At 36.0% G+C, this 12,014-nt stretch overlaps 2 protein-coding genes across 2 annotated transcripts; both read left to right on the plus strand.

The window, feature by feature from the left end:
* The first annotated feature begins 241 nt into the window (after nt 1-241).
* LOC120150199 (peroxidase 18-like) lies at nt 242-2,768 on the plus strand. The gene is made up of 4 exons (XM_039162895.1): nt 242-488; nt 585-764; nt 844-1,009; nt 2,277-2,768. The coding sequence occupies exons 1-4, from the start codon at nt 264-266 to the stop codon at nt 2,687-2,689; spliced, it is 984 nt and encodes a 327-aa protein (XP_039018826.1). The 5' UTR covers nt 242-263; the 3' UTR covers nt 2,690-2,768.
* An 896-nt stretch (nt 2,769-3,664) lies between these two features.
* On the plus strand, nt 3,665-6,099 carry LOC120150174 (transcription initiation factor TFIID subunit 10-like). The gene is made up of 6 exons (XM_039162879.1): nt 3,665-3,807; nt 3,923-3,987; nt 4,876-4,938; nt 5,225-5,282; nt 5,352-5,402; nt 5,875-6,099. Exons 1-6 carry the CDS (start codon nt 3,715-3,717, stop codon nt 5,953-5,955), a joined length of 411 nt encoding a protein of 136 aa, XP_039018810.1. The 5' UTR covers nt 3,665-3,714; the 3' UTR covers nt 5,956-6,099.
* Nucleotides 6,100-12,014: the final 5,915 nt, after the last annotated feature.

Raw genomic sequence — 12,014 nt, forward strand, 5'->3', positions numbered from 1 at the left:
AACCGGGTAGTCTTTGTTTTTCTCAATTTGTCTTTGTTGTTGGGGACGTTGTGCATTTAAGAGAGACTAAAACGAGAAAGAAGAAACTTGAAAATGATTTTAAATGCTTGCTTGGCCAAATGTAACTAAATGCGTGAGTTTTTACTCATCTACCGCCCTGACAGCGGCTCAAGGTCATTAATGCAGCTTTGAATAAGAGTAAATTCATGGTCCATGGCGACCAGTTCCCTGTTGAGCTCCTCTTACTCTAATTGCATCAGTAAATGGCAACCAGTGCATCAATGGAGACCAAAATTACTCTCCTCGTTGCTGTTTTGCTCGCTTTTGCTGCGTCGCCTTCGCGCGCTAGCCTCTCGTTCAACTTCTACGCTACATCGTGTCCCGCTGCGGAGTTCATCGTTAGCAACACGGTCAGATCAGCTTCCTCTTCTGATCCAACCATCCCTGGGAAACTACTGCGCCTGTTGTTCCACGACTGCTTCGTCGAGGTCAGCAATATCGGGTTAAAACACCTTATATCACCATGAATGTTGCATCTTGCATGTATTAGTTTTATCTGAATAATGGTTGCCATGAGTGTTCAGGGTTGTGATGCATCAGTACTATTACAAGGAAACGGAACCGAGCGAAGCGATCCGGCAAATACCTCACTCGGAGGATTCTCGGTTATCGATTCGGCTAAAAGGGAACTCGAAATCTTCTGCCCCGGAGCAGTTTCTTGTGCCGATATCGTTGCATTGGCTGCAAGAGATGCTGTTGTTATGGTAAAATCTCTAATCTTCTTCCTCCATTTCTGCATGCAATCTTCAGTCCGAGGGATTAAACATAATGATCATGGAACAGCCGGGCGGACCTGCATTTCCGATTCCGACTGGAAGAAGAGACGGAAGAATATCGAATGCTGCAAACGTCAGACCAAACATTGCAGATACAAGTTTCACCATGAATGAGATGATCAAACTCTTCAAATCTAAGGGCTTATCTCTAGACGACCTTGTAACTCTGTCAGGTATTTCATTCAAACAAAAGTCTTGAACAGGAGCGATCAAAACTCTACTCGATTTGAAAAATCAATTTTTTTTAATGTTGAGTTATTTTATTCAAGTCTATTCGAATTTTCAATTCGATTTTCAAGTTCGTTCGAATTGAGTTAGAATTTAAAACTTTCAACTCAACCAAAAAAATAAAAAAATTTCGTTGAATATTTTAATAGTTTTACTAGGGATGGGCATGGGTCAGGTTTCGGCTAACCCGACCCACAAATTTTACATCCTTCACCCGACCCAACTTTTTGAGATAAATTTCGAATCCGATCCGATCCGGAATAATAATAAAAATATTATTTTTATTCAATAAAAATAGTGATTTAATTGAAAAAAATAATATATAGAGGGGTATTATTGTAATTATTCCTAAATATATAAGGTAAATTTATATTTTTTTGGTCGGGTCTGGTATTTTTCACTCTAAACCCGAATCCGACCCAACATTAACACCACCTTTAAAAAACCCGACCCAAACCCGTCTTATTTAAAAACTCGACCCGATCGGGTCGGGTCGAATCGAAACTCATCTTATTCGGGTCTCATGTACATCCCTGAGTTATTTCTTTAATTCATCATTTATTTTAAGTTTATTTTTTATTAAATTTGAACCACGTGCTCTTAAATTATTGTTGAATACCTATATATCTTTAATTTCATTTTTATAGAGTATTTTTTTAGTTTATTCCTTCAACTTTGCATAATTTCTTTATTTTTTCAATATATCTTTCATTTTAAGAGTTTTTTTAATTTGAATCATATACTCCTAAATTATTGTAGAATATCTATGTATTTTCAATTCATCTTTTTTATAACAAATTTTTTTCCAGTTTCTCAATTTTGTATTATTTACTCATTTCCTTTAATTCATCTTTTATTTTAAGTCTATTTTAATTAAATTTGAACAGCATGTTCCTTTCTCATTGTAGAACCCACAAAAAAATTATCTTCAATTTTTTAAAATAATTTTATAAATATATTTTATAATTTTAGATTGTATTTGTATGAAAAAAATATGAAGAAATATATGTGTATCTTATATGGTTAAAGAATGTCGATAAATTAAAACCAATTCGTATCATAATATTGTAAATAATTATAATTAAAATTGTATATAAACTTGAATAAATTTCATAAATTTGACTTGAAATTTTTTCAAATAAAACTTGAGTTAAAAGATATGGCTCATCAATTTAATTTCTTTTATTTAACTCGACTCGATTGCTTTTACAGGTGCTCATACTATAGGATCAGCACATTGTAACGCATTCAGCGATCGATTTCGAATGAACTCAAAGGGAAAGCTAACCCTGATCGACAAATCACTAGACAGTAGCTATGCAGAAGATCTTATGAAGAAGTGTCCATTGGGTTCGAGCGCATCGAAAACCGTCGACAATGATCCGGAGACGTCGTTCGCATTCGATAATCAGTATTACAGCAATCTAGTGGCTCACAAGGGGTTGTTTCAGTCGGACTCTGTTCTTTTAGAGGATGGAAGAACCAGGGCGAAAGTAGAAGCTTTTGCAACTGATCAAGAAAGCTTTTTCCGGAGCTGGGGGGAGTCGTTCTTGAAGCTCACTGCCGTTAGAGTGAAAACGGACGATGAAGGGGAAATCCGACGGTCTTGTTCATTTGCTAATTAGAGGTATATATGTGTGTGTGTGATTCTTGTCTTCCTTGTGTAGCTTGAAATAATGTCTATGTTACATATGACTTACGGGTAAGATTTGTTTGTCTTTTCGTGTAGCTTGTATATTTCCAGATAAATCTAATGTAACTTGTTATTTTTATTATTATTAATCTGAGTAAGCACGATATAATATATATTCAAAGAGTACTCTCAATAACAATAATTATTTTACTACCGATGTTACTTATCAATGCTAATGTAACTAGTTCAATGAAATAGAAGATAGTTTTTATTTAGAGTTAATTGTATCACATATCTTAAAAAATATGACTGTTATTTTAAATTAATCCTTAAACTTTTAAATATTTCAATTACATCCCCAAACCATGACATTCATTCTAAATTGATCTTGAAACTTTTTTAATATTCCAATTCGATCTCAAACTATACATATTGACTAATCACATCCATTGTTAATAAAATCGTTAGGCCAAGTTATATTATTATATGCTTGGAAAAAAAATCTAGGTTAAACTAAGGTTGAAACTAATTATATATTTGGATGAATTCGAGAATGAAATTGAGATATTCAAAAGTTTAGGGATGAATTTAAAATAAAAATTATAATTTGGGGTCATATGATACAATTAACTTATTTTTTTAATAGTATGAGATGGTTTCAAAATCTATCTTAATCATTGATAATATATTTACACTCTGCTATAGATGTACTTACTCAAATCCAGAACATTTAAGAAGAATAAAGTCATTTGATGAGTTTAAATAGATAAAAATTTATATATAAATCTATAGTTATAATGTTATAACATCGTTATATATTTTTAAATTATTATTTCATTTTTAATTAATCCTTAAATCTTTAAATTTTATTTTCAAATTATAATTCTTATTTTAAATTGATATTTAAATATTTAAATTTCATTCTTAAATTTGGTCTTCATTTTTAAATATTATTTAGCTTAATAACAACGTAGTGACTAGCGAAGGCAGAAAGCATAGTTGGGGAAAGCGAAGGAAATGAGCCACAATCCGCAATCCAGCGATGGGAAGCACGATGACGACTCAACTCTCTCCGATTTCCTTGCCTCTCTCATGGATTACACTCCCACTGTACCATTTCTTTTTCTTCAATAATCAAATCCAACTTCGTTTTAAGCAGGAAATTCTTCTTCTTCTTAATATTTCTTACGATTTCTCAACCTCCTCTGTGGTTGATTCTTGGCAGATACCTGACGAACTGGTGGAACAGTACTTAGCCAAGAGTGGTTTTCAATGTCCCGATGTTCGATTGTAGGTGCTTCTCTCTACCCCCACTTTTTTTATTTTCATTTTATGGTCTTTGGATGCCTGTACGGAAATTTGTGGAAATTTGTTCCTTTTATTGGTGCTAGGGTTCGGAGAAATGTTTTAAATCTTTTATCCTACTTTAACCGACTAGCTCTGCCTATGGTTACTTATCTTTCTTTTAGTTGGTTCTAGGGTTCCCAAAAATTCAACCTTCTATAAGCTAGCTTGTCTATGTTTGAGTTCTTTTGCTTAGGGATGGGGTCTTGGGCAGGAGATTTTCTTTAATTCGAGCATTCTTTTACAGTCCATACTAGTAGGGCCGTAGACGAATCAAGTTGAGCTCGAGTATTGTTAAACTCACCTCGAAAAGTTCAAAGTTAAGCTCGTATTAAAAGCTTGTGACCTTAAAAGTGCAAGCTCGACACAAACTCTAAATCAAATGTTGAAGTTCGATATGGTTTGAAAAAAAACTTGAATCTAAAACATTCTTAGACTTAGCTTGATCGAAGCTTTAACTGGACTTCGGTTTAAGCTTGAACTAGAACTCATACCTGAAAAAAATCTTATATTATATTTTTTGTTAAAAATACAACATATAAACGTTACTATTATTAATAATTTAATTTAAAAAATCAAAATATTATTTTTTCGAGTTGATCGCAAGCTTTTCAAGTCCGGTATTAAGTAGTTTGCTTCAGCTCGTTAATAACTTGAGTTTCGTTTGCTCGAGTCGAGTCCATTTGATTAACGTGTTGACCGAATCGAACTTGAATAATTTGTATTATGTCTCGTCTTATTTATAACTCTACACAAGATGGATCGAGAGTCACATTGTCGATGTATTATTTCCTTTTTGTCTGATCCTGTTTGATTCTTGTTGGGCTTTTGCAGAATAAGGCTTGTTGCTGTTGCTACTCAGAAGTTTGTTGCCGAGGTTGCGAGTGATGCACTTCAGTATGACACCCAAAACATTTAAATTATATCCCTTTTCGTTCTTTAAACTATGAAGAATGGAAACTTCAAAATTTCTTGATGTTATATATCAATTTGAAGTAGGACACTTTGTGGAGATGGCCAAGTTCTAGTGTTCTTAATTTATGTGAATTCATCAAATATTTCTTTCTGTTTCGGTGCAAGGGGAATATGTTAAACAATTGAGTAACCTTTTGAATAGTTTACGTTTGGATTTATTCACATTTAACTCATTAAGTTTGCTTACAACGTTTTATTCGTAATGTAGGCATTGCAAGGCAAGGCAGGATGCAGTCGTCAAGGACAAAAGAGATAAGCAGCAAAGGGTGATTTCTTATGTTTGTTTTTAAAGATTCCTGATCTCTTATGGCTTGTCTGACTCTCTGTTGGAACAGGATAAGCGCCTAATCTTGACGATGGATGATCTCTCAAAGTCCTTGCGCGAGGTAGGCACTGAAAATTTATACGGCCTCTTTTTTCTGAATGCCAATGGTTATTTCTGATTTCCCTAGTTTGTAGTTGAGTTAATGGAATTTTAGCACATGTTAAGGGCATTAAGTTGTAGCCTCTATAACTAAATTGCTCATTCAAGGGAAATTTAAATGCCCATCAGATTACAGATCATTTTAGCACAGAGGTTTGAGCATTATATTTTATCAAATGTAGGAGCTGATTGTTCTATAACGTTATATCGTCGAAGTTACTGAGAGATGTGTGTTGTAGCTGCTTAGGCATACACAGAATATTCTAACTACTAAGTGGGGTATTTTCCTTGGAGAAATATAAGAGTATGTTCAGTCATTATGTATTTTGCTTGTGAACCCGTCGTTTATGTCTTCGATGAATAAGTGTCTTAATTTTGCTTAGCATTTTCATTTGTATTGGGAAATAATTGTTTTATGGTGTTTGAATGACCAGTATGGGGTGAATGTGAAGCACCAGGAGTATTTCGCTGATAGCCCATCGACCGGGATCGATCCGGCTTCTAGAGAGGAATAGTTGGAGTTCGACCATGTTTGTATTTAGTTGATAACTTTTTGAGATGCTATTACTTGTGCTACCATATGCTGTCCACTTTTCATCAACATAATATGTGTTGGCTGTTGAATATTAAGGATGAGTAATACATAGGAAAGTTTGTCCAGATTTGATTCTTATGAGCGACCAAGGAAAGTTATATTTGATTTGGTTTGTTTCTATAATTTATCTTTATAGTATCATTTGTGATGGTGGTGCTCAAATGGTGGTCCTCGCATCGAACATGTCGGACCTTCATCTCCCACCTCCATCCGATCATGGACTGAATCCATTGAACTTCATTTTATATATTTGATTTGGTTTCTTTCTATACAACAACAATAAAACCCTATTCACATATGTAATGGGGTAAGGGGGAGGTAGGTTAGTAGGTTGCCCCCAACACCCGGTTGAGAGCAGTTTCTGTGGAAGACCTCCGGCAATTCAGAAAATTAAAAAAATACAAATTAAATACAATGCATGTATAAATAAATAAATAAATACATAGTTGAACAATCTTCATATGCAGTCATTCATATGCGCGTCTGTAATGGGAAGTAATCCATGTAAATAAACTATGCCTAAAAATCTCTGCATATAGATAGAAAACGTAAGTCCTGGATTAATTTAAAAAGAGGAAATATGATGAGAAAGATACACGCACGTTAGCGTTAGCAAGCTACGAGAAGGAATAAAGTCAAAATGGATTAAAACCTAAATTAAGGCAATAGAAATTACAACAAAGACAATTAAAAAGAAGACAGGGATATTACATCCTATGGCTATTGACCCACACTACTCGGCTACCCTGGTCTTAAGTCTCCATACTTTCTTATCAGAGGTCATGTCCTCGGTAAGGGATATGTAACACCCCCAACCCGTATCCGACCCGGATACGAGTCCGAAGTGACACATTGACTTTTTAAACATTTATTCGTATAAAATAGTGGGTAATTTAAAAACTTTGATAACATTTAAATTATTTCCAAACGTTTACGACAGATATCAGAGTTCATACCATTTATATCTTTAGACTACATGCCAACTACACTCTGTAAACAGTACATACATTTTCTGATCTGACATTTGGTAAGGAAAACTGACCTGTCTTGCTCCGCATTACTCTTTACTCTTCTCGAAACCTACGTGTGAAACAATCACACGCTAAGTCGAAGACTTAGTGAGGCATAACGACTTATAATGCACTTCATAACATATATCAATACATGCATGTTCTGTTCTATCATGTTATACCAATTTCATGCATTCTTCGTATCATATAAGATCATATCAGATTAATTACAGTAAATACATACAGACACATAATTCATCATTAACAGTTTATCATGTAATCACATACTCTTATTGTTAACAATTTTCAATCAAACACTATACACACACAACATCATATGATTCACGTAACACATTTCAAACCACTTATAAACCCATCGTATACATATCACATTCAGTATGCTTGTTTAATCACTTTATTAGCCCATGTACACTAGTGAGAACTTAAGGTATGTGAGTACATTGAGGTTGTGCACACATATGCTGTCACCACAGCTCGATCAATGTCCCGAAGGACCAGTCCATAGATTCCGAAGAACCTAGGTAATCAGTCCATATGTCCCGAAGGACATAGGTAAACAGTCCATATGTTCCGAAGAACATAGGTAAACAGTCCATATGTTCCGAAGAACATAGGTAAACAGTCCATATGTTCCGAAGAACATAGGTAAACAGTCCATATGTTCCGAAGAACATAGGTAAACCCTCGACCCTTGGCATGCCAACTATACCCCTAGCTCTCATATCACATAACATGGGCATTATCATTTATAACAGTTCACATTACTTATTCATATTCTTTCTCTTATAACCACATATCTTTTCTTTTCAGTCACGTATCACATGTACGTGTAATCATTGATCTCATAACATATACTTGTTTTCACATATATATTTCATATCATTTCACATATACACTTTCATATCACAGGCCATATAAGCTCATATCTTTCTCATGCAGTCACATAGTTCAGTTTCACATATGTTCATATATATACATTACATAGCACATACTTCTCATAACATTACATTCAAAAGCATGTTAACACATATAATCATGCATACATACAATTCATGTCATTCATATACGTATAATCATATATTCATGCATTCTAACAGAGGAAAAAGACTTGTCGCAAGTCTTGTTTCCATTTAGCACCATAAACTAATTAATATGCACTCACCTGGCCTCACTAGTCAATTCCAATCTCTTATCTTTCCCTTTGATCGATCTTACTTGCCAAACGTTCCGGAATTCTTTATGCGTAGAATCTACATAAATGTACATTTCGGGACAATCATTAGATACCTACACCTTGTAATTGGATACTAGCAACTTAAACGAACTTATTAAACCAATATTAACATTTTTCTTTAGGGGGAATCGGTTCCCTACCATGGGGGTATCGATTCCCTCAAGACATTCTGGAATTCTGCCGTTTGAAGGGGTATCGGTTCCCCTTGAATGGGTACCGATTCCCCTTACCCAGAAATCATATTTTCAACCCGAAAATTCCTTCATTTTCACTCAAACACTTCATATATCATCTCCTTTTCATTCTTAACTCTAGTACACATACTTAAACCAATCTATATTCATTTATTTCATCTTAAACCTCAAAATCCTATCTTCCATATATAATTCAAAAATCATATCAAATTTTCTATATGTTCAAAATCAAATTCTATCATTCCAAATCTCTTAATTTAACCATTGACAAGTCAAATTTAACTTCAAATTCTACTTATCAATTCTTTTCCAAAGTTTCATATAAAAACTCCAAATCTTTAATCTCTCATAACCCCTCCATCATTTGTTTTTAAGATGATTTAAGCTTTCCTTAAGCTTATTTAATACCCAAAGAATCAAAACTAAGCTTAAAACTTAAGAATTAACCAACTGAAATTAACTTACCTTTTGTAGCTAGCCCCACGTGAAGAAGAGAAAGTAAGAAGAAGAAAGCTTCCAGATAGCTCTCTTCCCACGTTTTTCACTCTTATAAAAGGGGGAAGAATATCTTTTAAAGGAAAAGACCATACTACCCTTAATTTCCTTTAATAATTACCAAATAACCTTTAATATAAATTCAAATAATCATTGAATTCTTTCATTCTTATACTTTAGTCACCAAATTCTGAAACTCTACAATTTGGTCACTAACCCGGTATTGCGGATGTTACAGGATAAATCATTCAAATCAGATCTCAAGCAGTCTACCCACTTCCTCCTTGGTCGTCCTCTCCTTCTGGCACCGTTGACTGAAATTGACTCTACCCTCCTGACCGCATCCGACGGTTGTTGCCTAAGGACATGCCCAAACCACAGTAGTCTTCCCTCCCTTAATTTTTCAGATACATGCACCACCCCAAGGACATCCTAATAGCAGAGTTTGGTGTCATGTCCCACAGAGTCCTACCACACGTCCATCGAAGCATTCTCATTTCTACAGCCTCCATCCTCCTTAAGTGATCCTTCTTGATTGCCCAACATTCTGATCCATACAGTAGAGCTGGTCTTATTGTCATTCTATAAAATTTTTCCTTGAGTTTTAGAGGCACCTTCTTGTCACACAAAACCCAGTAGCAGCCCTCCACTTTAGCCATCCTGCCTTTATACGGTGTGTAACGTCATCATCTACACCCCCATCTTTATGTATCATAGACCCTAGGAACTTGAAACAATCATTTGAGGGGATAACGTGTCATTCGATGCATACTTCTACATCTTCATCGTTTTGGTTCCCACTGAAGTTTGAATATAAATACTCTGTCTTTTCAATATTGATCCTTAGACCCTTTTCTTCCAAAGCAGTCTTCCAGGTAGCAAGTCTTCTATTCAGCTCATTTTTTGTTTCAGCAATTAGGACAATGTCGCCAGCGAAAAGCATACACCATGGAATACCGTCTGGAGTCGCACAATAGATGTCATCCATAATCAAGGCAAAGATGTAAGGGCTAAGAGTCGACCCCTGGTGGAGTCCTATTTTCACCGGGAATGCCTCGATGTCGCCAACTGTAGTCCTGACGTATATAGTAGATCTAAAGTACATATCACGAATCGCCCGGATATAAGCAGTTGGGATCCGTCTCATTTCCAAGGTCTTCTAGATCGTATCGCGCGGTACGCTATCATACGCCTTCTCAAGGTCAATGAACGTCATGTGAAGATCTCTATTTTTCCCTATATTTCTCCATAAGCCGTCGAAGTAGATGAATCGCCTCCGTAGTAGACCTGCCTGGCATAAAGCCAAATTAGTTTTCCGAAATCTTAGTAACCTGTCTCAACCTAGCCTCTATCACTCTTTCCTATAGTTTCATGGTATGACTGAGTAGTTTAATACCTCTGTAGTTACCACAATGTTGGGGATCTCCTTTATTCTTATAGATTGGTATCACTGTAGACTCTCTCCACTCCTCTGGCATTTTGGCATTCTCTAAAATAATATTAAAGATGTTAGTCAACCACTGAACTCCCTCTTCTCCTAGGGTCAACCACACAGTGATAGGAATTTGATCTGGACCGACAACTTTGTCCCTCCCCATCTTTCTAAGGGCCATTTTGACTTCCTCAATCCCAATCCTACTTGTAGTGCAATCATTGGCAGTAGTATGATGGTCGGTTAACCCTTCTACGTTACTATCTCTGCAGGGAGAGGCACCGTTATTAAATAAGCCAAAGAAGTAACTACCCCAAACCCTCTTAATATCATGATCTTTCACTAAAAGAACACCATTGTTATCATTGAGAAACCTAATGCTACCTAGATCCTTTTTCATATTCTCCCTAGATTTTGCAAGCCTGAAGATGCCGTTTTGTCTTTCTTTGGTGTCTAATCTCTTGTACATTTCCTTGTATGCCTTATCCTTTGCTTTAGCCACTGTTTTCTTGGCTTCTCGCTTTGCCTCCTTGTATCTTTGTTTAGCTCTCGATCTTTCTTCGTCGTCATTGCATTGTAGCAATTCCTTGAAGCAAGTTTGCTTTGTCTTTACCTTAGTTTGGACTTCGTCGTTCCACCACCACGATTCTTTATGTTCCTTGGCCTTCCCTGTCGACAACCCAATAGTGTTTTTGCCCACATCTCTGATGGAATTTGCCATATTTTTCCATAACATATCTGCATTATTTGAGTTTGTAGTTCCAAAACTTGTATGAGACAAAACCTTACTCCTAAAGTCATCAGCTGTCGCTCCATGTAAGTTTTTCCAAAGGATCCCAGGTTTACTTAGTGTAACCCTCCTATGAGTGCTCTGCCCATGGCGTACGCGGAACACCAAAACTAACAATCTGTGTTGTGATGCACATGCCTCTTCAGGGAACAATTTACAGTCAATGTAAGCTCATCGATCCCGACTTCGAACCAGGATATAGTTGATTTGGGTACAATGTCCCCCGCTATGGAACGTAATCAAGTTCACATCTCTCTTGTTAAATAATGAGTTAGTGATAACTATATCGTGTGCAGTTGCAAAATCAAGCAACGTACGCCCCTCCTCGTTCCTACTACCAAAACCGAAACCCCCATGAACACCGACATACCCATCGATTTCACTACCTATATGGCCATTGAAGTCTCCCCCTATAAAAACTCTTTGGTCCTCAGGGATGCTCCTAAGTACATCATCTAACGAATCCCCGAAGCAACGTTTCTCACCCTCCCCTAAGCCAACGTGTAGGGCGTACACTAAATGGACATTCACCACTTCCTCTTCTATAATAACCTTAATCATCATGATCCTATCACGGTATCTACAAACTTCAACTACATTTTCCTTGAGTTTAGAGGATACCAAGATACCCACCCCATTTCTAGCGTTATCTACGCCTGAATACCACAACTTGTACCGTTACACTCTCTGGCGCGAGCCCCTTTCCACCTAGTCTCTTGAATACATGTAAAATCTATTTTCTTATTTCTTAGTACGTCGGTCAACTCCAGTAGCCTAACATTTAATGTGCCTACATTCAACGT

Source organism: Hibiscus syriacus, unplaced genomic scaffold (genome assembly GCF_006381635.1).
Source record: "Hibiscus syriacus cultivar Baekdansim isolate YM2019G1 unplaced genomic scaffold, ASM638163v2 tig00111016_pilon, whole genome shotgun sequence".
NCBI classification, from domain to species: Eukaryota; Viridiplantae; Streptophyta; class Magnoliopsida; order Malvales; family Malvaceae; genus Hibiscus; species Hibiscus syriacus.

Coding starts and splice junctions, on each gene's coding strand:
- LOC120150199 (XM_039162895.1), top strand. CDS start 264: ATGGCAACCAGTGCATCAATGGAGACCAAAATTACTCTCCTCGTTGCT. Junction 765..843: donor CAAGAGATGCTGTTGTTATG/GTAAAATCTCTA, acceptor ATCATGGAACAG/CCGGGCGGACCTGCATTTCC. Junction 1,010..2,276: donor CGACCTTGTAACTCTGTCAG/GTATTTCATTCA, acceptor TTGCTTTTACAG/GTGCTCATACTATAGGATCA.
- LOC120150174 (XM_039162879.1), top strand. CDS start 3,715: ATGAGCCACAATCCGCAATCCAGCGATGGGAAGCACGATGACGACTCA. Junction 3,808..3,922: donor TCATGGATTACACTCCCACT/GTACCATTTCTT, acceptor GATTCTTGGCAG/ATACCTGACGAACTGGTGGA. Junction 5,283..5,351: donor AAAGAGATAAGCAGCAAAGG/GTGATTTCTTAT, acceptor CTGTTGGAACAG/GATAAGCGCCTAATCTTGAC.